The sequence below is a fragment of the Trichechus manatus genome, unplaced genomic scaffold, assembly GCF_000243295.1.
Source record: "Trichechus manatus latirostris isolate Lorelei unplaced genomic scaffold, TriManLat1.0 scaffold00081, whole genome shotgun sequence".
Taxonomy (NCBI): domain Eukaryota; kingdom Metazoa; phylum Chordata; class Mammalia; order Sirenia; family Trichechidae; genus Trichechus; species Trichechus manatus.
The window spans coordinates 2,953,782-2,979,911 of record NW_004444017.1 but is presented as its reverse complement, the minus strand read 5'-3'; the positions used below and the strand labels follow the sequence as shown (position 1 = coordinate 2,979,911).

The following is a 26,130-nucleotide window of genomic DNA, read 5'->3' as shown; positions in this document are numbered from 1 at the left end:
CAGGGGACATGGCAGTCACTGAAGCTGGCCCAGGACCTGACACAGAGTGGGGAGGGGGCAGGTACATGGGAAAGAGGTTTTTCCCAAAGGGGTGTTTTTTGATTCACGCAGTAGGTTAGACGCACATACTTATCTTTTGTCAATTGAGCGCCACTTTTCACTGGTTCTGAGTAGACTGTCTGCCACTTGGTCTCTCCCGTTATAGAAAATGCATCCGGAATGCCACTGCTTGCCCCACTGTGCATGCCAGCCATTCTTGCTGAAGGGTGCCAGTTCCCGCCAGGTCAAGTCTGCCAGCTCCTTGCTGCTTTTGAACCATCTCTCCTCCCTCTGCCACTCAGTCTGATTCCTCAACTTTGCCTTTGATGTTCAGGGCTCATAGATTGTCATATATAATCGATTTGCTTGTTTTTTCAGGTCTTTGTTGTAAGAGGGACCACAGGAAGCAACTGACTACTCTGCCATTTTGGCCCCGCCTCCTGTGCACTTCCCTTTGTAAACCTAAATGTTGAGCTTCACATCCATTCCTTGCAAATTCAGTTTTGTTGATTCAGTTTTGTTGAAGCCCATCCTTCTGTCCTCTGAAGGTTATTTTGCATCTTGATTCAGTAATAGAGATGGTTACCTGGCCCTCCCACGTTTGACATCCTCTGGTTCAGTGGTTAAAGGACTAGGCTGTGAACTGAAAGTTTGGCGGCTCGAACCCATCAGCTGCTCCTCAGGAGAAAGATGTGTCAGTCTGCTTCCATAAAGATTTACAGCCTTGGAAATCCTGTGGGGCAGTGTCTTAGTCATCTAGTGCTGCTATAGCAGAAATACCACAAGTGGATGACTTTAACAAAGAGAAATTTATTTCTTCATGGTAAACTAGGCTAAAAGTCCCAAATTCAGGGTGTCAGCTCCAGGGGATGGCTTTCTCTCTTTGTTAGCCTTCTCATCAATGTTCCCCTGGACTAGGAGCTTCTCTGCGCAGGGACCCCGGGTCCAAAGGACACGCTCTGCTCCTGGCACTGCTTTCTTGGTGGTATGAGGTCCCCCTGTCTCTCTGCTCACTTTTCTCTTTCGTGTCTCAAGAGATTGTCTCAGGACACAATCCAATCTTGTAGATTTGAGTCCTGCCTTACTAACAACTGCCACCCATCCTCCCTTATTAACATCATAAAGGCAGGATTTACAACATACAGGAAAATCACACCATACCAGGAATCATGGCCCAGTCAAATGGATGCACACATTTTTGGGGGGACATAATTGAGTCCATGACAGGCAGTTCTACTCTGACTTATCGGGTCACTATGAGTCAGAATTGACTCAATGGCAGTGGGTTTTTGGGTTTAGTTCACTAGTGAAGTGTTGAATGGGCTGGGCCAGGGCCCTACCAGAGACCTTCCTGCAACCTGAAATCCATCTGTTCTTCAGCAGTACCCTTCCAGTGCTGACCTTCATCTGGCTCTGATTTTTCCTAAATGTATGCTCAGCCAACCCCCATAGTTCCATCTTCTCCACAGGATTTTGTGAAAAGCCATCAGAATCCTTGCTGATTCAAAATGTACCATGTTTAAGGTGTTCCCCTGATGCGCTAGTCTAATAACCCTGTCAAAAAAAGAAATGTGGTGAGTTTCTAACAGTGCTGGCCCCTGGGACTTGCCGCTTCCTTTTCTAAGTCCTTACAGACCCTCTCTGTAATAATCCATGCCAGAAATTTGCCAGGGATCATTGTTAAGCTCGACATTTGCAACTTGGAGAAATCGGCTTTTGTCTGCTCGATATAAGAACACAGTAGCCTTTGTACATCTCCGTTCAGATGCCCCTCCCACTTTCTACATCAGCGCCACTGAGTGGAGCAGTTATGTGATTGCTGAGGGTTATTGCAGCACCGAGGGCCAGAATGTGGCTAGGGGCAACTTGAGGTCAGTTAGGACGGCTGGCCTTCTAGTTCCCCTCTACTGGAGCTGAAGACCCTTCTCTCTGCCTGAAAAGATGGAGCACGTGCCTGTTGGGTGGTTCTGCTTTCTGTCACCAGAAGGATACTTGTGCCCTGTTTTTCTCCATCAGTATTGCTGCTACCCTCAGACCAGTCTGTCGAGGAAAATTAAGCTGCTTTGGGTGCCTGCTTGTAGCCCCAGCCCTGTCACCTCAGTGAGCCCCCTGCTCATGAGGAGCCAGGAGTCACCAGGGCAGACTTCATTAGGGGATGGAGACCCCTGGATTGTGAGGTTGGCTGATTGGGTAGGTTCTCTGGGGGCCAAAACACTATAGAGTTGGTGGGGGGTGGTATAGGAAGATTGGACCAGATTCTTGACTGTTCACTTTAATCTTCAGCGAAATCTCAGAGTTCTCTGGCCCCAGAGACAGGCAGTCCCTCTGCCTTCCCACCTGCCCCTCCTACCTCTCTCACGAACTGAGCTTGCGACTCTGCCTCGTTTCTCGTGCCTCACACGTGCTTTCACATTAGCCAGGCGAATGTTGAGATGTGGCCACTCTGAATCGGGGGCCGGTGTGCCTTGAGGTAGGGGGAGCTAGAGGGCGATTGGGAGGAGGAGACCCTGGCACCTGAGCGTGAGCGTTCACTTCCTGTGGGAAACCTAGCTGTTGCTGAGAAATTGGAAACTCATATGTGAGGCATATGTGCATTTAAATTCAAGGCACACAGGTGTTAGTCATTCCGTAACCACGGAAGACAATCCCTACCAAGTGCCATACACTGTCCTAGGCACTGGGAATACAGCAGGGGACAAAACAAAGCCTTAGCCACCTTGGAACACTGCCACCTGGGCAGTACCAAGATCAGCTTCCACAAGCAGGTAACACTGTTTTTTAAGAGCCTTTGCCCCATGTAGGCAATATATGCATAATGTTAGATGGTATGTGAAGGAAAAGTCAAGCAGGTTAAGGAGCTGGAAAGTGTCAGATTCTGTGGTCAGGAAGACTGTGCTGAAGGGACTCAGTGAAGTGAAGCAGCAGCTCTGGGATATCAGGGGGAATGGCGTTCCACTTGATGCAGAGGCCCTGAAACAAGCATGCACTTTGCATGTTCAGGGAATAGCAAGGTGGCAGGTGTTGCTGGAGCCCACTGATCCAGGGGAGAGTGGTAGCAAGTGAAGAACCAGATCACAAAGAGCCTTGTAAGCATGCTAAGGGCTTGGATGTACCCATATGCACTGTTTACTATATGCAGGGGCAGTTCCTTGTGAGCAGGTCTAGGACTTGAATTTAGGTGATGCATTTAGGTCCGGCCTTGCCTCTTACTGGCTGTGTGACTTAGGCCAGTCCCTCAGCCTCTCTCAACTCCTAGTTTCCTCATCTTCAAAGAGGCCAGTTTTGCCTGCTTCAGATGATAGGTTGTGAGGAGTGTGTAGAATGCTTTGCAAGCTGTAAGCAGCTGTATGTGTAAATAGTTATGACTCTGTCCCTCTGCTTGCGCCTGCTTGAGGCTATAAACTCCTGGAGGGCAGGATCCACATCCCTTAAATGGCATGTCCAGGTGCCACCTCAGGGTCATGGTGGTGGCCTATCCTTACCAGAGCTCCAAGGAGCTTAATACAGTTAGTTCCTGGACCTTTCAGGTTGGATGATCCTTGTAGAGGTCACCTTGGCAGTTACCAAGAACAGCTCCGACAAGCAGGTAACATTGTTTTGTAAGAGCTCTTGCCCAAGCCCCTGGCTTCCCAGCCTGCCTGTAGAAACAGGAGTGTGCAGGAGGCTGTGAGGCTTGGGGAGCTGCCCCCAGCCTCTGTGGTCTTTTCCATGGCAGGATCTCCCAGCATGTAGAACTGAGCCGAAGCCAGCTGCAGGCCATTGGCGAGAGGGTCTCCTTGGCCCAGGCCAAAATTGAGAAGATCAAGGGCAGCAAGAAGGCCATCAAGGTAGCCCACGTGGCCCTGTGTCCCCGCAACTGGTAGGCAGTTCTAGAAATCCCATTCCCTGCCATCTCCCCATGCCTCCGAGGTTGCCCAGGTCCCTTCCCTGCTGTCCAGCCCCACCTTGGGCTTTTCTCCCACCCAGAATTTCTTCCCCCACAAGCCCAGGCCCTCTAGGTCTTCTCGGGTCCCCTGGAGAAGTGGATCTCAGACGTGTCCCCATGCCCACAGGTGTTCTCCAGTGCTAAGTATCCAGCCCCAGAGCACCTGCGGGAATACGGCTCCATCTTCACAGGAGCCCAGGACCCTAGCCTCCAGAGACGCCCCCGGCACAGGATCCAGAGCAAGCACCGGCCCCTGGATGAGCGAGCCTTGCAGGTCTGACGGATACACACACCCACACTCACTGTGGACAGGGATGACCATGGCAGCCCTGTCTATTGGGGAGGAACTGAGGGCCTACCACAGGGATTCTGTCCTCCAGGAGGATTCTGACTGGGATGGGGTGGAGGTTGATTGGGCACTGAGACCCACCATTCCTCTGTCACTGTCTTTCCCCCAGGAGAAGCTGAAGTACTTCCCTGTGTGTGTGAACACCAAGCCGGAGCCTGAGGATGAGGCCGAGGAGGGGCTAGGGGGTCTTCCCAGCAACATCAGCTCTGTCAGCTCCTTGTTGCTCTTCAACACCACTGAGAACCTGTATGTCCAGAAGGCGGGGCACAGAGGGGTGGGTGGGAGGCCTGGCCTGGCTTAGTAGGGGTCTCAGGAAAGTGCAGGAATTGCAGCCAAAGTCTGGAGGCTGGGGAGCCAGGAACTGGCCAGTTTGGTTTGGCTTGTATGGCCTGGGAATCCACAATACAAATTGAGTGTGGCCCCTGATGAAGTGGGGAAGGGGGATCAGGAGCACGGTACTACAGCAAAGTAGGATGGATTACCTGACCTCCACCCCACCCCTGTAGGTACAAAAAATATGTCTTCCTGGACCCCCTGGCCGGTGCTGTAACAAAGACCCATGTGATGCTGGGGGCAGAGACGGAGGAGAAGCTGTTCGATGCGCCTTTGTCCATTAGCAAGAGAGAGCAACTGGAGCAACAGGTAGAGACAGCTGAGGCTCGGGTGGGTAAGGAGGTGTAGGTGGGTGAGGAGGCCAGAGCCCTGCCAGCCTTACCAGGAGTCTTCTCCTGGGAGGGGCCTATTGAGCCCCTCATCCCACCCCAGCTGGGATACACACTGCCCCAAGACCACACTTGCAGGGCTTGTACCCCTGCAGCCCCCATCACCACTCCCACACCCCACGTAATCCTGCAGGTTCTAGAGAGCTACTTCTATGTGCCTGACCTGGGGCAAGTGCCTGAGATCGATGTGCCGTCCTACCTGCCCGACCTGCCTGGCATCGCTGATGATCTCATGTACAGTGCCGATCTGGGCCCCGGCATTGCCCCCTCTGCCCCTGGCACCATTCCTGAACTGCCAACCTTCCACACAGAGGTAGCTGAGCCTTTCAAGCCAGGTGAGCCAACAGCTACAATGGGAGTTGGGCTGGGGAGCTCCCCCACGCTGCCACCTTCTTCCCTAGACACCTCATATTTCCTCATGCTTCTATTTCAGACCTAGAAGGTGGGATGCTAACAGCACCCCCACCTCCTCCACCCCCACCCCCACCTCCCCCAGTTCCTGCAGTGCTGGTCAGTGCCCCCCCACCGCCACCACCACCCCAGACTGTGGCCCCTCCAGGCCAAGGCGCCAGGGAGGATGATGGCGGCAACAGCAAGTCTCCTTCAGGTGAGGACACTACCAGGACTGGGGTGGGGTGGTTGGTCTTTGAGGGCCCTGGGCTATGCACCTCTAGCTGCCTAATTTCAGGATCCCTGAAGGACTGTGTTTGATTTGTTAAATGGTCATAAATCCTTGATTTTCAGAGTAGTTCTAATTTCAAATATCTCAGTCCATTGGATTTATAAAATAGGGGTTTTCATAGTGTCTGTAGAGACTTGGAATTCCAGAGGTACCTGCAGGGATAGAGGGGGGCTGGACACATGGGGCTCTGGGTCTCCCATTCCCACATAAACCAATGGAAAAAAGTGGTCTACCACTTTAAAAAAAGGAAAACTATGGCAACAAAATACTCATTTTGTTCCTGAAATTGCCACATTTCAGTTTTAATAACGGTGTCTCCCAGTCTATTTTCAGCACCCAGAAGTGGCACAGTTATCCCTTGTTGGATCATGTGTTCAGACAGTATCGGCACACCAGTAACCCACAGGGTCCACCTCTGCAGGGTGGTACCTCAGGAGGTTGGGGGCTGGAGAGAGGGAGCAGGGAGGGCCTGGACACACGAACTTCCTGAGCCTGGATGAAATCTTCAGAATCCAGTCTCTTAGTCTCAGCTCTGAGTCAGGCCTTCAGCCAGACTGCATCAGTGTCTTCCTCTTTCAAGAGGGAAAGCCCCTCCTCACAAGTCAGGCTCTTAAGGTAAAGCTTGTGGACTCAACAAGCTTCACCCCCAGAATCCAGGTTGGGCAAAGCCATCCTGCAGCCTAGCCCGGCCTGAGCAGCCTTCCCCATCCCCAGCTCCAGTCCAGGGAGCCCCCAAGGAAGTGGTTGACCCCTCCAGTGGCCGGGCCACACTGCTGGAGTCCATCCGCCAGGCTGGGGGCATTGGCAAGGCCAACCTCCGCAGCGTCAAGGAGCGTAAACTGGAGAAGAAGAAGCAAAAGGAGCAGGAGCAAGGTGAGGGGACCCTAGGCCCACTCCAGAAGGGCTCCAAGCAAAGGGGCCACCTTCTCTCCTAGCCACTGCGAGAGTCCCCAGAGTGTCAGAGGCCAGCACCTACCCAGCCTGCCCCATGCTTTCTCCAGAGCACTTGCCAGAAGCCCCAGGTGACCGTCCCCATTACCTAACATCCTTATCCCTCCTGCCCGGGCCATGAGTTACTTCCTGGTTTTCGAGCCTGCTTTGTAGAGCTTTTCTCTGTAAGCTGGTAGGGGACCGAGCCTCAGTGGCTCAAACTATGACAAAAGGCAATTTCTCAGGCTCTGTCAAGAGTTGTCCAAGGACAGGGACCTGAGAGATTTTTAGGGCAAGAGGACCTAAGAGGGTTAGCTCAGTCCTGTTTCTGTAAGCCTCTTGAGGCTACAGATAATGTCTGCTGTGAATCCCAAACACCAGCATAAACATGATACCTGGGCACACAGGAGCCGTGTTTTGGAAGTCATCTGTCCTGAGTTTGTATCCCAGCTCTGCTTCTGACTGGCCCTGAGTCCTCTCAAATTGCTAAACCTCTGGGCCAGTTCCTCATCCATACAATGGGACTGCTCATACTTGGCACTTCTGCCTCACAGGGTGGCTGTGAGAATTTGTTAGTCAAATGATTTAACCATTTTCTTATTAGTGACATTGCCAGATCCACTGACAGACTGAAGCTCCGAGAGCTGGGGTGAAGGGGTGGGGTAGTAAGCAAAGAGGGCAGATGGGACTGAGCCCTGAGGATGCTACCCCCAGGGCAGGTTTCATACTTGGCCCCTGCACCAGCCCCCCGCCCCCTCACCTCACCCACAGCTTTCTTGTTGTAGTGAGAGCCACAAGCCAAGGTGGGGACCTGATGTCAGATCTCTTTAACAAGCTGGTCATGAGGCGCAAAGGTAGGAGGTGGGAGTGGAGGCTGCCGTCCCCAGCTGGTGATCTCGGGACATTTGCCATGTTTGTTTCCCGGGAGTGGGTGAATTGGTGCCCCAAACCGACCTCCCTCACCCTTAGCCTTCCCCCCCACCAGGTATCTCGGGGAAAGGACCCGGGACAGGGGCCAGTGAGGGGCCAGGAGGAGCCTTCGCCAGAATGTCAGACTCCATCCCACCTCTGCCTCCCCCGCAGCAGCCACCAGGAGAGGATGAGGATGACTGGGAATCCTAGTGGCGCTCAGCCACTCCTTCCGCCTTTCTGAGATGGAAACGGCCAGATGGCTCCCGGGCCTGCTTGTTCTCTCAGCACCTGCTGCCCTGGGAGGGAGGGGAGCATGGAGGGCTGTCCCAGGTCTGTCTGGGCCTGGGCCCTCTTCAGTAACAGGGAGGCTGGCTTCTGTGGCCAGACAGCTGGGGAGGGGGCTTGGCCTCCTCGGTCACCTCAGAGCTGGGCCCGGGTGGTGGGGGGGCACAGCTGGTGTCGGCCCGTGGGCTGCTCATGTCCCTGCTCTACCCCTCCCTTCACCAGAGTGCTCTTCTCCTCCCAAGACACCGGGAGATGATAAGCGGTAACATGCATCAGTAAAGAAGTGTAATACGAGAACTGAGCCTAAACCAACCGTACGTTTTTAATGAAGGAACTGTACTGTGCAGTATGCAAATACATCCTCAGAGCCAGCGGCTGTCCTCCTGCTCCCATTGGTCTCTCAGCTATGGGGACAGAATGCCCAAGTGGCAAAGGTCCCTTTCACTAAGGTCAGGGAGAGAAGTGAGGAACAGGTCATCAGGGGCAGCTGTTCGCAAACAAGGAGGAGGGGTATTTTCACAGAGGAAAAAAAAAGTCTCAGTGATAGACATGAGGTCTCTAAAAATAGTCCTGCTGAGAGCCTAATGGCCCTTGGCATAATTGCTGATGTCAGGATAGGAGGTGTCTTGGAGTCTGCTCAAGTCCTTGAGGAGGGAGGGTGCCACTGACTTGCAAGAGGAACTGGAGCAAGCCAGGGAGATAAAAATACTGCAGAGGGCTGTGGAACAGGTTAGGGAACAGGGCTGCCTAAGAAGTGAGGCCAGCAGGTGGGGGAGTCAGGGCAGAGGGCTCTTCTCCCAGCTCTTGATGACTTATACAAGAGACACAAGAGAAGGTGGTTAAGGTGACAAGAAGCCGATAGCCACCAAGGGGATGGAAGTTGGGAATGAGGTGCTCTTGGGGTACATAAAGAAAGGGTGAAAGGTCTAGAACAGCTCGTTTTAGTGAGAAAGGGAAGGAGGAAGGGTGGAGGCAGGATGGGCCAGCTTCCACCTCACCTCTAGGAAGGTGGTTCTGAGAAGCCAGGCAGGAACAGACACACTGCAGTGAAAGGCTGAACCGCCACCGCCTCCCACAAAGGCTGGGCAGGAAGCAGGCAAGCAGCTTACTCTAGGCCAAGCTGAATGGGAAGAAGATTCAATTCCAGGGAGGGGATCTGCCCTCGGATGGGCCCGAAGATGGCCAGCCCCCCGTTTCTCCAGGATTAACCTAGGTTTCCTCCTATCAGTCAGCTTTTCCATATCCTATGCCCAGATCCTGGCAGCCTGCTGATTCCAGAATGTGGTTGGTCTGACGCCGCACTCCCATCCTGGGCTTCACCTTCTTAGGCTGCCTGCAGACCAGGCCCAGGACGGTGTTTCACATGGGCGGGGTGAAGAGAAGCCTGGCAACAGGGGAGGTGCACCATCATCTGTCAGGAAGGGCCAGACTTCTCCCGATGAAACTGGGGAGACAGGAAAAGGAAGTGAGCAACTAGATCTCAGGGCAGGGGCAGGAGGTGGCCCTCGGGGGACGGGAAAGCCAGGACTCACCTTGCGCAAAGCAGCAAAGGCAAGGCCAAAGGTGGCTTTGACCTCCACGCGATCTCGGATCCACGCGGGTAGCTTTGCCAGGGTAGGCGGGCGGGCATACCGCTGGTCCAGGAGCACAATGCTGGCAAAATCCTTCTGGTGCCTGATGGCCCTGCCTGGGTGGCGGCAGAGATGGCAGCTCTGAGTTAAACCTGCCTCCCTCATGTACATTTTCACTATGTCCCCTTCCTCGTCCTCAGCCCCCAGATGGGAGTGGCAGGTAAAATCATCCTGTCATCTCACTCTCCAGCCATCCACTGGAACTCCAAATGGCCAGAAAGAGCCCCAGGCTTACCTATAGATTGGTTGACAGCTTTCATGCACAGATTCTCCACCAAAGCCTTCCCTGGGGGGGCCTGACCCGGGGTTCTGGGCTGGGAAGGGTGAAGAAGAGGGCCTATCAGGATTGTTTCTTATTTGCTGCCTATGTCCCAGTTCTCCCTGAGAAAATGGCACTGCCAGGCTTCTGAGCAGAAGACCAGTAGGCTTCAGGGGCCCAACGCCAACAACTGATGTAACAGGTTATGTCACGGAGAAGACCAAGAGGACACACAGGTACCATCTACCCAAGCTGTAAGACCCTGCTATCTCAGCCCCAGGAGTGGCAGAGCCCTCCCCTCCAGCCTCTCATTCCTGTCCTCTGGGCTGCCAGGGATACTCACAAGGGTCTGATCCAGGTAGGCCATCTTCTCTTGCAGCTCTGGAGATTTAATGTTGGGGTAAGGCATGCCCACCATGACCACACACCTGGGGTGGAGGCACACGTGAACAGACAGGCCTTCAAGGCCCAGGACGAAAGACTTGGTCCTCACTTGCTGTGTTCTGCCACCCCTTCCTCAGTCCTTATGCTGTGCTCGGTAGCTCTACCTCTCTCCCCACTCTGTACTTGCCACCTGGCAACAGTTTTCTCAGCCAAGAGATCCAAGTTAGGCTAATGAATTGAGCCCTGCCTACCTTCCCACTTGGTCTCAAAGGGGCAAGTCCAGAGTTGCTGAAACACCTCCCCACCCAGCTGACTGGCCCTGAGCAGGCAGCCTGGGGCAGGCTCTGCAGACGGCATCAGCTTGCAGGCAGGCCCAGGGCTGAGAAGAGGACCACCACTTACCGGCCCAGGTTGTCAGAAAAGTTGATCCCCTCACTCATCTTTCCCCCGACCACAGAGAGGAGCAGGGCGCCCGTCACCGTGCCTACCACCTGGCCACAGCACTGCAGAGATACCCAGCCCCGGAGTTGCCAAGCTAAAGTTTGGATGCCACTCGAAATTTTAGCCGCCAGCCTCCCATGTTCTCTGGACCCAGAGGTCCCAGAGTTCTAGCTCTTACCTTAATGCACTTGGAATATTCCATCAGCACCTGCTCCACCTGGTTTGTTCTCTTGGGTTCCTGAAATATCTAGAGATAAATAGATGTTATCTCACAAGCTTCAGAATGCCTGGGTGTTGGGTCTGCTCTAGGCCTTTTCTTTCCCAGACTAAGGACGGGAGAATCTCACAATCAGAGGAGGCTTGGAATCCTCTGGACCAGTAAGGGATTCGGAAGTGGTGGGGGTGAGGAACTAGGAGAAGCCCCCGTACAGGAGGCCAAAGCAACCAATTTAATGTGCATGAGAAATCTATGAGAGGAACTCTGGGTTCCACTGTCCTTACAAGTGGAGGTCCAGCTGAAGGGCCACTCACCTTTTTCTTCATAGCCAGGCGGGCCAGCAGGCCACTCTGTTCCCAGCGGTTGTGGACCTGGTGCAGGTACTCATAGGAGGGGAAGAAACACACCACCCCTCCAGGCACCACGTTGCACAGGTTACAGAGAATGCGGCCTGTCTCATCCATCTATGAAGACAGACAAGGAGCCCCTCCAGAGAGCCATGCCGAAGCCTCGCTCCACAAAGGCTTCCTAACCTTGGGGCTCAAAACCAAGTACAGAGAATTCAGGGTAACTCCGGCGGGAGAAGGAATATGGGAGGGTGACTCCCCTGGGTGGGAATCACAGGTTGCAATGTACCATCCCTCCCTACCAAAACACACCCAAATGGTGTTTCTGGTGACGACAGCATTCAAGACATATCACAATGCTAGCACAACAGAGAGAAAACTTGCTATTGGTGTGCCCGAGTCTCCTTTCTCCAACTCCCAGTGTCCTGATGGGCAATCGGGGATTAAGCATCATCAGTGACAAACCAGGCCCCTAAGACCCCAGGCATGCCCCCCAAGAACCGCAATCCTGTCCAGGACAGGGGCTATACCACCAAACAGCAAAAATATCAAAGTAAATGGGGAGCTTTCATGTGTTTGTCTTAAACGGATGCCTGGAGTTTTAAGGAAAACTTATGTAGCAGCCTAAGGGTTGAGGGAAGCTGAGACCTTCCTTGAGAAACATCTAGATAGATATTCATCCTGTGCTGGCTCAGAGATGGAAGCCCCCAGTAGACTTCCCCTACTGCCCCCACCCCAAGAACCTCTCTTGCCCTAACACAGGCCTGTAGTAAGGCAAGTTGCCTGGTACTAACCATGTGAGGCAGCTCCCTTTTCTGGTATGTGAACTCCAGCTGCTGGTTGGAGGGCCCGCTGCAGATGACGAGGGGTAGGATATTGTCTGGAGGGATCACGTGACCTGGTGAGACCCAGTGAGGGGCTGAACACTGGCGGTCCAAAATGTTCTGCAAGGTAGATTCCAAAAAGGGCATCTCCCCAGCCCTATCTCCCAGACTGGGAAGAGCAATTTATATCACTTATCCACCCTCCCTATTGCCATAGTAAAACTGGGCAATGCTTAAACCTCTCCCATGTAGCTGGAGGAAGAACAGAAGCATAAAAGCATGGGGATAAATGAGTTCATGAGAAAGCTGGCAGAGGACCACGCACGGGCTCCTCAGCCCCTTGGGCCTGAGAACAGAGAATGGATACACTATGATGACAAGGGAGCCAGGCTTCTGGTCTACAACATGAATACCCTGCTCATTTGACCCTGCTCATTTGACCCTGGACATAGAGACTCACCACAGGAGAACTCCACCACACGCTCGACTCCAACCCCAGCACAGGCCAGCAGCTGCTCCCGGAAGTCAGACACCTGCAGACCACAATGTCAGGGCTCTGTGCCCTCCCAGACACCCAGGAGAAAGGGGCCTGAGGGCTGAGCCGATGAGGCGCTTGAGAAGGAGGGAAGACAGAAGTCTGGGCTGGGAGGCAACAAGTAAATACAAAGTCGTCAAGGAAAAGGCTGAACACAGGGTTGACGAAAAGGGAATAAAGCAAACTCTAAAACTGAAAACAAACTGCAACAAAAAGGTCTACGTAGCTATCAAATCAACAACGTAAGCACCCAGAGAAAAGCCTGACTTCAAATGACTCTACATCCTTAATGACCACATTTGTGGGATACAGTCTAAGGGTAAAAAATAAATGCAAAGAAATTTCAGTCAGTAGTTCTACTACTGGAAATAATATTTGTATTATAATTCTGAAACTACTCTAGATTATAGGGTAGAGGAAGTTAATAATTATGTTAATAAGAAACTAAAATGTTCCACTTGAGATTCAATATAAAGGCACATAAGCCGATTCTTTGATTTTGATTTAGAAATATCGCCATGAACTCATGATTTTTGAAACCACATTTCCCAGATCTGTCTACTGAAATGGCCTGTAAACAATAATCCAGGAGCAGTATGAACACCCCAGCACCCAATTCTTGGTTTCTAAGTATCATTTTTCACTAGAAGGAATCAGGGCTCCTTGAGAAATGAGTGACTCCAGATCTGAGGCAAAGAAAGCATGAGTTGAGCCCAGAACATCTTGCTTTGCCAGGAAGCAAGAGAGTATTCAGAGACTAACGGGGCCACCTCAAAGGACCAGAAGGCAGCTGAAGGGTTCCTATTGGCCAGGTTCAAGACAGTCTGAGCACCCAAAACAATTAACAACTGTGAATCGGTTTAATACACTGAATGAATATAAACTCACAAGTCTGTGCACAAAAAAAGAAAAATAGAGGGGAGGGGAAAATAAAAAAGCAAAAAGCCAGAGGGCTGATTGTAATGGGCAGCCGAGATTAGAAACCACTACTTTAAATTTTGAATAGCCTTTCATCCAGTAAGTCCTGTTCTAGGAGGTATCCTAAGGAAATAATCACTGTGCAGAGGTTTGGTTATATTCATCACAGTACTATTTAAAATAGAGAAAAACTAGAAATAGTCTAAATATCTAACAAAAGAGGAGTGGTTATATGAAACATAATATATCCGTGTAATGGAATATAGCACAGCCAGAGTGTGGTAGAATAAACAAATACAAGGAAAAATGTTTATGACATTTTGTTGCTGAGTGAAAAAAGCAAGTTATAACAACAGCATGCAGAGGTAATACCATTTTTTGTTTTGCTTTTAAAATATGGATGCATATGTAAAAATTATGCACAGAAAAACTATTATAATGATACACACCAAAATGAATCTGTGGCTGGTGGAATTATGAGTTTTTTCTTTTTCTCCTGTTTTTGCTTGTCTCTGCTTTCTACAATGAAAATGCAATACAGTACTCTTCTAAGAAACATATTAAAGCTTAAATTTATAAAAGAAATAGAAGGCTGACACTTCTGTGGTGGATGCAGGAAGAGAATGGCATTAAGGCACCTAAATGAGAGTCTGACTCTACAGAATGGCTTCGTCTGGGAGAAGTGTGATCCCTGGCTACAGAAATATGGCAGCAATGGTGGTCTGCACACCTCCACGAGGCAGGGAGACAGTGCAGCAGTACCACCTAGTGGACACTGCGTCACCTGCTCAAGCGGCTCAAGCAGACCCTCTTCTGGTTTGGGGGTCTGCAGGACAGATGATGTCTGATGTACTCACCGGCTGCATGGTGCCCCCTGCAATGACCACTGCCCGGCATTCCTTCACCACCTGGGCAAAGTGTACGGCTGGATTCAGGAGCAAGAATTTCAGGCTGCTCTGACTGAGGCTGCCTGAAAAAAAGGACAGAGGACAGCTCCATGGAGGAGGGGGGCAGGCCCAACGGATACTTCTATCACCCCGGGACAAAGGGCATCTCCAGGTGGGTCCATGTACGAGACACAAGGCCTATCACTCTTTCAAAATTAAATCCCATTTAATCTCCAGGACAACCCTCTGAGGGAGACAGTATTATCATCTCCATTTTCACATGCACAGACTGAGGTTCAGAAAGGTAAAGAAACAGGTCCACATCACACAGCTTGCAAGTCAGAGAGCCAAGACACAAACCAAAGCCCACCTGACTCCAGAGCCTACAACCTTAGCCACCAGGCAACACGGCTCCTTAGTAATCTTGCCTGAGAGGACCTGCCACCCAGCGCCTGTGCGCTGCCTCCCACCACCTCCCCCAACTGCCCCACCTGCCCCAGGTATTAGAAGGCCAGTTATCTGCACCCTGTTTCCTCCTCCTAACCCAAGGAGGTGCCAGGAGAGAAGCAAAAGATCTTTTCATGCTTTGGCTCCTTGGCTCCACGATGGCCTCCTCTTGGGAACCAAGCCTGGCCTGGTAAGCACCTGATTACCTTGGCGGCTCAGGATGACTCTGCCGTCCTGGTTGGCGGTGGTGAGAGCTGCAAGGAAGCCTTCGACATGCATCAGTGGAGACGCAGGCCTCAGCGCTGTGGCCTCACCCTCCTCTACAGGAGCTGAAGGAGCTGCTACAGAGCAGAGGAAGAGGGTCTGGGACCAAGGACGCAGAGGAGAACCTCCCTGGGGTTGGGCTAAAGTCACTATCCAGGGAAGAGGGTCCATGTGTGAGGAGTGAAGATCCCTGCCCAGGGCCTGCGGCCCAGCTCTTCCATCCTCCGACTCACCCTTGGTCACCCCGGGCTGCAGGCTCTGCAGGAAGTGCTGAAACCCAGTCAGTTTGGGGTGCTCCCTGGAAGAGGGAAGGACCGCTCCATATCGTTCCGTGAAGCCAAAAAGCTGGGTTGGGATGAGAGCGAGTGTCGGGAAGGCGTGAGAGCAGCAGTCCTGGGAGGGACCAGTGGCTTCGCCAGACCACCTGCAACTCACTCTCCGCCAGGCGGCACGGCTCTCCCTTCCCACCCCCAGGAAAGCTGCTCTACACTGAGGAGAACGGAGACAAAGTGACAGCTTCCCAAGGGTAGGAGAGGGAAGGGCACTGTGCTGGCAGCCAGCAGGGCGGCTGCTAGATCCCTCTGCAGCCCACGAGAAAGGGGGAGCGCACCTTTCTGCTGACCATGCTCTTTTCACAGTACCGCCGCACCTGCAAAACCAAACCCAGCTGTGGACACGTGTAAGAAGTGATCAAGGTGTACTCTAAATTAAAAAAAAAAATGCTCATCTTCCAAAGCCCCAGGGAGCAGGTTCACTGGCATCTCCTGAGGAGCCCAAAGCCTCATTTGGGTTGACCGATTTGATCTCCTTTCTGAGGGCCTCTTCCATGAGCCCCACACACAACGTGGTGCTCTCCCTGGAGAGAGAGGCCGCAGGGCCTCACACAGATACTGCCCCCTCTACAGCACCACAGCCTCTCACGATGCTGTACACAAGTTACATCCCCTCTGCCTTCTTTCAAGGTGACAGCATCTAAGCTGGGCCTTGAAGAATTCAGAGTTAAAAAAAAGAAAACACTACGAGCAAAAGTATAAAAGGGATAAAGCTTGGGCCTCTTCAGGGAAAGTTTCGGGTACAATTTAGTTGGCACCTACACGTGTAGTCTGGAGCCAGATCTTAGCTTAGAATGACAAGAGGATGAGTTTGAAGCCTTTCAGGTTTATTGAAGAGTATCAGCCTCCAGCTGAGATTCAGTAGATGGTATTTTGTAAAATACATTAGAAGGGGGAAGAGGATGAAATCGGGGAGGCCAAAGAGAGGCAAGAGGGAAAGCGCCTGCCCTAGGGTAGCAGCCGTGGAAATGAAAAGGGCAAGAGCTTTGTCTGAACGAGGTGGCTGACTCATGGACACAAAGGCGAGAAGGGAATCAAAGATGACTTATACTTCCAGCCTGTGTGATGGGGACCATGGCGGTGATACGGACCAAAATAGGGAAGTCAGGGGAAAGCTGGTTGGAAGAGAAGAGCAAAGGCAGGATGAAAGAACCCAGGCTACGAGCTGGTACAGCTAGGTTCACACGTGGGCTCCGTCATTCACCGCCTGTTGCTCGTGTGTGACCCTGTACACGTCATTTTCCTGAAGTGACCTCTCTAAGCTCGACCTACTGAGGAGTTACAAACCCCGGCACACTGCCTAGAACACAGCAAGTGCTCTGTTAATGGAGGCAGGTATTTTTATTCATTCAGAATCACTACAGTGACCGTGACGGTGACTGTGTCCAGGCTGGGAGACCGCTGCATATGCAGGACTGGAGGAAGGAGAGGTCTCAGGCTGAAGTGGGAAGGTGAGAAGGGTCCACAGGGCAGCCTCAGCCATGTTCTCACCCACCTCAGCCCTGACAGCTGGGGGCCTGGGTCACCCCCACCAAACTAACTTCCTGCTTCTGTCAAAAGCCCAGGAGAAAGATGGTGTCAGAGGAAAGATGGAGTAAGGCAGTGAGGAACTGGGAGTTTTTATTTGTGCCTATTAGGTATAAAGACAGGCACCCTTTCTCACCAATCCTGTGGCCCTCCAGCCCTTTCACACACAGACTGAAGCCTACTTTTCCTTTCTGACACCCTGCTCTGTGTAAGGGTTAAGCAACTATACAGAAACATGTTTTAGATCCTCAGACCTTAAACTGCTTGAGGGCAGAGGAATTTAATTCCTTCCACCGTCTTAAAATGGTACTTTGCCCACAGGTGGCGACAGGAATAGGAAAATTTCATGTGCTAACATGAAAAAGAGAAAACGTCTACCTTGAACAGGTTGATGTTGTCGATCTGGCTCTGAAAGAGAAAGTCGTTGATGGTCTTCAGCTCCATCCCTGAAGGCAAACAAATAGAGGCCCTTGGCATCCTCATTCTCCAGACCCCGGCTTCCAGGTCCCGGAGTTAAGCTGGGAGGGCTTGATCAGCTCTGGCCTGCTCGGAGCAACCCTCTTACCTGTCTGCGAGACGCTCTGTGTGTTGGGGTTTTGCTTAATGTTCCCTGAAAAAGAACATTCCCACATGTCAGGATGATGGTCCTCTAGCCCCCCACCAAAAAAACTCTCCTCTTCCCCTATCTTCTCACTCTACATGGTGCCCACCAAATAAGAATGTTTAGATTTGAACAGGTGTTTGTTTTGTTTTGCCATTTACAGCACCCAAGAACCCACTGAGAGGGTAGAAGGTCCCGGAGAGCCTCACAAGCCTGATTGACATGCTTGCGCACGGAGCCCAATGCCCAGCACTTTCCCTCTTTCACACTCCTCCTGGGACGGGGCTGGAGTGACCACCTGTCTCATGCAGGGGCATGGGAGTACACAGGAGGCACGCCGCCGTGGGCAAGCCAGTGGCAGAGGCAGAGATGGAAGCTAGGAACATCTGTGTGAGACACAGTCACTCCAGACAAATCCCCCACTGGCCTTCCAGAACTTCAGCACCTATAAAAGCCTTCAAAGGGCTTGCCATATAATAAAGAAAAGGGTATGTGACACAGAATAATGCAAAAAACACGGGATCTGGAGCCAGAAGACTCTATCCTCACGTCTTAGTTTATGAACCATATAGGCAGGTCACCCCTCCGCTCTGAGTTTTAGTTTATTCGTCTGTAAAGTGAGGATCAACACGCCTGTGCTGCTTTTCTAACGGGACAAATGAAACTGTGTGTCAAAGTGCTCTAAAGCTCCAAAGTACTACATCTGTTACACAAAGTACTATAGTATAATATGAAATGTTATATTATCATTGCCACCTATGGAGTACAGTCCAGTAAAGAGGAGGGCTCAGAACAGGGGCAATATAACCAGGATTCTAAACAAAGATCTAAGGTCAGACAACTCATCTATGGAAAGTGAGAACTCCCTAAATCAATGACAAAGACCATTCTCAACGACAGTCAATGGGCAGGTGTCCTGACTGGCGCCCAGGAAACAGACCAGCGAGCTCAGGGGGTCAGGGGGTCAGATGGCGATGGTTCTCTTACCTCCCAGCACCGTCACAAACTTCTCCAACAAATACAGGATCTGTTTGATGTACATCAGGTTCTTGGCCTTCAAACGCTTCCTGAGAAAAAGCCAACAGACATCAAGTGGTAGGACTCCTGCAGCAACATCCCCTCCAACTGCCCCATGCTGAGCCCTTTCTGGCTGGTGCCTTTCAAGTTGGGTCACTAACTACAAATACTCTCCCAGAAAAACGCTGGCCACGGCCCAAGGCCTTCAGACCCAGCTCTGTCCCAAGCAGCCTTGGCCTCTGTGGGTGAGCACCATGATAAACCAGGAGAGGTACAGCACATTGGTCCGCTCTGCCCTCAGCCTGGGAAAGAGCCCGTGACCCAAGAGCTGAGACTGAGGGGCCCAGAAGTTCAGCGGGATTTTCCCTTCCACCTCCAGAGGTGTCTCACCCATATCGTTCCATATACTGGAGCAGCTGGGAATGGGCCTGGCAGAGCTGGGGGGAGAACACAGATAGGTGAGACAGTAGCCCTGGCTCTGGACGAGCAGCCTAGAGCTGTGCCAGTAACACCTGAGACTACACCCAGAAACACCAGCCCAGGACACAGAGGGGCAACCAAGGTGAGGAGAGTGAGTCTGGGTTTTAAAAGCCCTTAGGCTGGTGGAAGCTAAGAGAGAAGGGAGGGAAGGCAGGTTCTGCTAAAGTGCCCACTTTGGTTCAGGAAAAAAGGTAAGATGTTGAATTTCTCCAATAATGAATCCCTTGCTAGTTTTTACTGGGTTCCGCCAAGAGTGATGGGTCAGGTAACAATGACATCTTGGCCTAAGGTCAACCCCAGTCACCAGTCAGTAGAGATGGTGGGGTGTTGTGTGGGCTTCAGGTCAGAACCAACTGCCATTGAGTCGAGTCCAACTCATAGAGTAGAACTGCCCCATAGGGTTTCCAAGGCTGTAATCTTTACGGAAGCAGACTGCCTCTTTCTCTCTCAGGTCAGAAACCAGTGGTCAAGTCTAGCTCCACATTTATTTGCTGTGTGACTTTAGGAAACTGCTTAAACCTCTCTGATTCTCTGAGTTCTCAATGTAAAACAGTAATACCACCCCACTGTAGAGTTACTGTGAAGACCAGCGATACCTAGTACAGTGCCTAGTGCATAAGAAGTAATAAATAAATGGTGGCATTCAGAAATCTTGGGCATCCCTCAATTATATGCTCTCAAAGCAGTATCAGTAATAGCACCTAACGACATGAAGGCTCCTGCTTCCTCCATCTCATCCACCTTGGTTATGGAGAACTGGTTAGTAGCATCCTGGGCTAGGAGGGATTCAGGCAGATGTAAGTAGGTGAAGAGCAAGGAAATGAGCCACCTTGGCTGAGCTGGGTCCCCATCGTTCTAAGATTTGCTGGAAAGTCACAGCCTCTGACAAGGCCAGAGCCTTGGTCAACGCACCTTCTCCCAAACCCATTTCCAGGGGAATCCAGGTCCTTAGAGGAACAATCTCTATTCCTTTGCCCTGTGGCCGACCCACCTGGGAACCGCTGACCTCTATGCTGTGGATGCCGGTGATGGTGTCGATCAGGTTGTGAGCCTCATCGATGATGACCACCTGGCCCTGCAGCCGGATTCCGGCTGCCTGCCGCGTGGCCGCGTGCAACAGCATCTGGTAGGGCAGCACCACCAGCTGGAAGAGAAGACGGCAGCAGCCTGAGCAGGGGCGGGACGCTCCCACAGCAAACTTGTCTATTCTAAGTTCCTAACGTGCACTGTTTTACTTCCTAGCTAGAAGATGTGTAGGGATATTTAAGAGAGAAAACTATAGCATGGTACTGTGCTTTTAGCAACAGACCCTTTTATGGAACATCAAATAGATGAAATAGATAAAAGTGGAACTGCTCTGATTGAACTGGGGTGGAAGTGTAGGAGGGGAGGAACCCTTTCTGTTTAGCCTCATTTATGCCCCCCAAAGTACCAATCCCCTACTCGAGCCATCCAAGACTCCTTAGAACACTGTGAAAACCACTGGGTTCCAGGAAGCACCCTCGGTTCTGGTCCTGGATCTGCCACTTCTCAGCTCTGTGACTCTGGGAAAGTCACTTAATCTCTCTGAGCCTCAGTTTCCTCATCTGCAAAATGGACTTGATAAACTATCAAGTGAGGGTGAAGGGATGGGAAGATAACAAAAAAGCACTCAGTAAATTTTTAGGTACTATGTTGTTATGAGGAGCCCTGATGGCACACTGGTTAACAGCTTGGCTGCTAACCAAGAGGCTGGCAATTCGAATCAACCAGCCACTCCTTGCAAACCCTATGGGGCAGTTCTACTCTGACCTACAGGGTTGCTATGAGTCGGAACTGACTTGATGGCAACCGGTTTGGTTTTTGGTTTTACGCTGTTAGGAAGACTTTTCAGCTAAATGAACACTAAGAAACAAAAATGAAAATCCAGAAAATTGGAAACTTAAGGCCCAAGCTGTAATAGTTACATGCTGTGAGAAAACTGACAAATCACTTCACTTTTCTGGGCCCGCAATTCTCGTGTGTATAATGTGGAGAATACCTACCTGCCTTAGCTGTTTCAGTGGGATAAATGAAAAGTGCCTTAAAAATTCAAGATCATAAAACTTTCAGGATTGTGTAAACTTTCACAAAAGCACAATAAAATATTAAGAAAAAAACTTTCAAGACATTTCGTATTTGTGCGTAAGTGTCCACAGCACTAAAATTGCTCTGTGGCAAATAGGCCACAGGAAGGGCATGAGGCATGGTAAGGGCAAGAGGCTCCCCATATTCATCTGCAAGTGTCCACGGCCACATGGTTCAGGGCAGCACACTGACGGGCACTTACCTGCCGTGTAAAATTATTGCTAGCATATTCCCTTGCATCTTTAAAACCTACTTAAACCTCTTCTGGATTACACTGACTTCTCCAAGAGCGAGTTCCTATTTCCAAACGTCATTCAAATCAAGGAAGTAGCAAAAAAGTTCAGTCATACTCAGCACATAACAACGAGATAACCTGGATCTATCAAATTGGCAGTTTCTCCCTCTTTCTCTTTAAAGATAATACTCAATATGGTGAATCTAAAGAGGACAATACTTGCTTGCCTATGCTGTAGGTGAATGTGTAAGTTGGGACAATTGTTCTGGAAAGCACTGCAGAAATGCATCTATGTTCTGGAGCTCCCTTTCTTCATTCGCTCACTGTGGTGTCACCAGGGATGCACACTCTTCCTGGATCCTATCTGCTGTCCCCCAGTGAAGCCAACAGGCCCTGAAGCTATAAGCCAGCAAGGGATCCTGGAGCCTGCTCCGACCCTATGCACAAGGAGAGCAACGGGCTCCCTGCAGTGGGGGGTACCTCCCGACAAATGAGAAATTCCCTCAGGCCCCAAACCACTGTTAGAGCCAAGAGCTACTCCCCAGCCTTCCAGGATCCTCACCTGGGCTGCAGGAATGGCAAATCGGCTCCCGTAGTAGGGACAGGCCCGTGCCTCCTTCCCCATGGCCACCAGCTGCTCGATGTCCTTCACCTCCACTAGAACCTCATCCCGAAGGAGCTGCATCTGCTGGTAGTTATAGAAGGGGCAGGCAGCCCAGCCCTCCTGCCTTCTTCGCTTTGGCTTCTCTTCCTCTGCTTTGCTCTTCTTCTCTGAAACTGGTACAGGTATGAGGGGAGCAAAGGCAGAAAGAACAGAAATTGTGTGTGGGGTTGGGTTTTGTAATGACAAGAATTCCCTGGGGTGGGGGCTATAAAACCCTTCTAAGTATCCCGTACCACAGTCTCATCATAGCATTCTGGTGTCTTACTGTGTGGCCTCTATAAAAGCCTAGAAAATCATCTCAAAGGCAGGGGTTTGGACTAGACTAACCCAGGAAGCAAGACCACTTTTTCCAAAGGGGAGGGTCTTTCAAGAAGGAACCAGGGATCTGCTCTACCATTATTTCTATTTAAGATACTGTTTTTATTTCCCATGTCCCTGGTCCAATCCCAACAGAGTTCTCTGGTCACTTCCAGCCCTCCCCATTTTCTTCTCCAGTACTACCCCAAGGCCACATGACCACCCAGAGGCTCTCCTCTACAGCTCAGGGTGATGGTGTACCATGCTTGCTTCTCTGCATCTCCATGCAGCGGTCATTGATGAGCTGCACGGAGCCCAGGTTTTTCACATCTTCATTTACGCAAAGGTTCTACAAGACATGGAAGAAAGCAGGAGTCAAAGAAGTGGTGCTGGCTAACTGACATGCAAGCAACCCATCTGGCCCCTGTCGACTCCACCCTCCTCCTCCTTTCCTCCCAAGGGCTGGCCAGGCCAGGGAAGGGCCTGACCCTCCCACTGCTCTGCATGCCTCATACCCATCTTCTTTCTACCACCTGATAAGGAAAACAAAGGCACAGGGAAGGGAGGCAGCTTGCCAGGTCAGGCAGCGGGCTGGGACCTGGGCTGAGACAGCCTGCTTCTGTTTACCTGCCGAGAGCCGAGCGAGACAAGTCGGGTATCCTTGCCAAAGGGGCTCTTTTGTACCTCGTGCACAAACTGGGCCAGCTGGGAGTGTGTCCGACTACAGTAATAAATCTGGTCAGAGGAAGAGAGGGGATGTCAGAGAGGAGACTAGAACATTCCAAAATATTATCTGCACATCAAGGAATGCCATCATCTAAGAGGCTAATGGACTGGGGCAAGTGGCCCCAAATATCAAACCTCATCTAATCAGGGGCCCAGAGGTTCCTCAACTCATCTGCAGCTCTATACGTTCAAGGAAATACCCACAAAGTTTAACTCCATTAGTCATACTCAGTCTAGAATCCAACTGCTTCCGAGGGCAAGGTAATCTTATTATGTCCCCTAAGTGGTGGTTCTTAACACCGCAATGACTCCTAACATTTTGGGGAGTATGTGTGTGGAGAAGGGTCGTTTCTCATACATCCCCCAAAGGGCTTTTGAGGATGGGCAGCAGTAAAGCAGGAGGAGGCTGAGCTGAATACTCTCTCTCTCTCCTCCTAAGATTTAGAAGAATGGAGAGAGTAGAAAAAAAAAAATCTCTACTTTAAAACAGAGGGAGAAAAAAGGTCAATGAATGGAACCAAATATTTTTTAATTTGAGAAGCGTCAGAACCATACATACCTTAGTGAACTCCATGCCAATGAAAATACAAGTGAGAAAAAGGAAAGCAAACGTGCCACCAGTGGTTCAACGGGCAGAGCACTCTTCCTTTGTCCTGTACCCACACCGTCCACCTCCACCCAGTGGAGAGAGGGCCCAATGAGTCTCAGGCCCAGAATGGCTGTCCTCGATGCCCTGGGGCACAGAAGCCCAGGTGACCCGCCCAGGAGAATTCTCCGAGGGTGCCCAGTCCAGCCCGTCAAGTAAGTGACTAAAGACCAGGGTTTGGCTCTGGGCAGTCACAGGGTGCAATGGGTTGGAAGCCTTCACTGAGAAGAGGGTGTGAAGCAGCTGGCAAGACTCCCACACTCTCCCCAGGGGTGGAGAACCCTGGACCTGGGATCAATCAAAGAAGAGGTATCAAAGGACACAGCATCTTACCTTGGTTACATGTTCTTCCTCAAAGTCATCCTCATCCTCATCTACTCTGAAAGACAGAAACACACACACACACACAAACACAGACAGCATTCTTCGCTTAGCTAGTTTAAGTCAAATAAGAAAACATTTATTCACCCAACAACTCTAAACTAGTGATCGGAAGGCTCTCTAAAGTCACTGCTATTTGCATTCCTTCCTTCTTTCCGAGTCCAATGTATAAATTGTAGGAAACCCTGGTGGCATGGTAGTTAAGAGCTATGGCTGCTAACCAAAATGTCAGCAGTTCACACATAAACCAGAGACTCCATCAGCCTGAGACCAGAACTAGATGGTGCCCAGGGAACACAACAGAGAGTCTCTGACAGAGCGGAGAAAAGTGGAGTGCAGAACTCAAATTCTAGTAAAAAGACCAGACTTAATGGTCTGACTGAGACTGGAGGGCACCCAGAAGACACAGCCCCCAGACACTCTGTTAGCCCGAAACTAAAACCATTCCCAAAGCCGACTCTTCAGACAAAGATTACACCGGACTATGGGACATAAAATGATACTTGTGAAGAGTGTGCTTCTTAGCTCAAGTAGATACATGAAACTAAATGGGCGGCTTCTGTCCAGAGGCAAGACGAGAAAGCAGAGAGGGTCAGGAGCTGGTTGAATGGACACGGGAAATCGGGTGAGAAGGAGTGTGCCATCACAGTATAGGGAGAGCAACTAGGATCACATAACAATGTGTGTATAAATTCTTGTATGAGAAACTGACCTGAACTGTAAACTTTCACTTAAAGCACAATTAAAAAAAAAAAAAAAAAATGAGCTAAAATGGCAAAAAAGAGAGAACATTTACTGACCACAGATGACGTGCCAGTGATTAACCCTTGACATTCAATAATAAACAAGATGTAATCCCTTTCCTCAGAAGCCATCAGAACTGAGGTTAGAGCTCTGAGCCTGGAAGGAGACGGACAGATGCACCCCAGCAACAAGGTTCCGCTCAAGCAGCAGGTACTTGCTTGTTCAGAGAACACATACTACCAGGCAAAAATCCACCCTGTCTTTCCACGGCTACTCAGGACTGCTGAACACAGGAAATGTGGTGGGAACAGAGAAATGGTCAGGGCATTCCCCAACCCAGGTCCTAGGCTAGAAGCCTAGGCTGATGTTTGACTCTGTCAGTTTCTAAGGCTACTATCCTCTTACCACTGCCTCCAGCAAACTGGACTACTCTCAGTAGAACCCAGCTCTGTATCACCGTAGGGCCTTTGGACATGCTGTTCTCCTTGCCTGGAATGCTCTCTTCCCTCACCTAGCCAACTCCTATCAACTCTGAGATCTCAGCATAAGCATCACCTCCTCTGGACCTCTTCCTGCACCTCTCCTGGCAGGATGAGCTGGCCTGTGATGCACTCCCACGACACCCTGTACTTGTCCTTGTAACACCTAATCTCATTCACAATCGCTTATTCTTGGTCTGTCTCCCCTGCCGGACTGTGGCATCCACAGGGCAGGGACGGTGCCTGTCTTGTTTCTGCTGATTCCCCAGGGACCACCCAGAGCCTGGCACACAGCAGGAGCTCCATGCCACAACCCACCAACTAAGTAACAGCTACTGTCACAGATGGCCAGACAAACCCTCCTCTTCTCAGTCCTCAGGCTGCCCTTTCTAGCAATGAACTAAGAGCCCATCAACACTGGGGTGTTGGAAGGGAGGTCAAGTCTGCATGACATGGTTTCAAGTTTAGCCATCATTGTGAGTCTAGGCGCCTTAGAAAACCTTTTATAGGTACACTCTACCTACAGGAGCAGATATGGAATAAAAAAATTTTTTTTTTGTTCACCTAGAAATTCAATTACCAATAAAGCAGAAATGCTAATTGCCTTGAACTATCAGAAGAATTATTTATAAGGCTGGCTTCAGGATCAGCAAGGAACTAGTTCAGTGAGCTCAGTCTGGACGGCTCAGATCTAAATCACGTATCATGTGTACAACAAACTCAGCAGGATCTGGGTGAGAGGCTGAATGTGTGAAGAAATGAAGAGACTTCCGGCAAGATGGCGCTCTAGGCAGAAACACCACGCCGTCCCTCCACAACAAAGATCCGAAAAACTAAGCCAAACAGAGAATCAACAATCCTGAAACCCTAGAACATCAAATGAAGAGATAAAGAACT

The 26,130-nt window shown here is 50.8% G+C and overlaps 2 protein-coding genes across 2 annotated transcripts in view; one reads left to right on the top strand and one right to left on the bottom strand.

Annotated features, from left to right (window-relative positions):
• WASHC1 (WASH complex subunit 1) overlaps positions 1-9,985 on the top strand; it is a 33,294-nt gene extending 23,309 nt beyond the window's left edge. The window contains exons 3-11 of the mRNA XM_023735684.1: positions 3,755-3,866; positions 4,092-4,238; positions 4,423-4,559; positions 4,820-4,955; positions 5,169-5,370; positions 5,469-5,642; positions 6,432-6,590; positions 7,433-7,501; positions 7,633-9,985. Of these exons, the coding sequence (XP_023591452.1) occupies positions 3,755-3,866; positions 4,092-4,238; positions 4,423-4,559; positions 4,820-4,955; positions 5,169-5,370; positions 5,469-5,642; positions 6,432-6,590; positions 7,433-7,501; positions 7,633-7,769 (1,273 nt within the window). The 3' untranslated portion in view covers positions 7,770-9,985. The remainder of the gene's footprint in view (positions 1-3,754; positions 3,867-4,091; positions 4,239-4,422; positions 4,560-4,819; positions 4,956-5,168; positions 5,371-5,468; positions 5,643-6,431; positions 6,591-7,432; positions 7,502-7,632) is intronic.
• The window catches only part of DDX11 (DEAD/H-box helicase 11), a 43,032-nt gene continuing 26,042 nt past the window's right edge, over positions 9,141-26,130 (bottom strand). The window contains exons 7-27 of the mRNA XM_023735685.1: positions 23,963-24,008; positions 22,885-22,992; positions 22,519-22,606; positions 21,859-22,073; positions 19,947-20,099; positions 18,866-18,912; positions 18,446-18,525; positions 17,423-17,467; positions 17,236-17,303; positions 15,609-15,647; positions 15,232-15,343; positions 14,941-15,075; positions 14,258-14,370; positions 12,408-12,480; positions 11,918-12,021; positions 11,091-11,240; positions 10,738-10,806; positions 10,521-10,621; positions 10,078-10,162; positions 9,711-9,789; positions 9,141-9,531 (exon numbers count right to left, since the gene is read on the bottom strand). Of these exons, the coding sequence (XP_023591453.1) occupies positions 9,161-9,531; positions 9,711-9,789; positions 10,078-10,162; positions 10,521-10,621; positions 10,738-10,806; positions 11,091-11,240; positions 11,918-12,021; positions 12,408-12,480; positions 14,258-14,370; positions 14,941-15,075; positions 15,232-15,343; positions 15,609-15,647; positions 17,236-17,303; positions 17,423-17,467; positions 18,446-18,525; positions 18,866-18,912; positions 19,947-20,099; positions 21,859-22,073; positions 22,519-22,606; positions 22,885-22,992; positions 23,963-24,008 (2,281 nt within the window). The 3' untranslated portion in view covers positions 9,141-9,160. The remainder of the gene's footprint in view (positions 9,532-9,710; positions 9,790-10,077; positions 10,163-10,520; positions 10,622-10,737; positions 10,807-11,090; positions 11,241-11,917; positions 12,022-12,407; positions 12,481-14,257; positions 14,371-14,940; positions 15,076-15,231; positions 15,344-15,608; positions 15,648-17,235; positions 17,304-17,422; positions 17,468-18,445; positions 18,526-18,865; positions 18,913-19,946; positions 20,100-21,858; positions 22,074-22,518; positions 22,607-22,884; positions 22,993-23,962; positions 24,009-26,130) is intronic.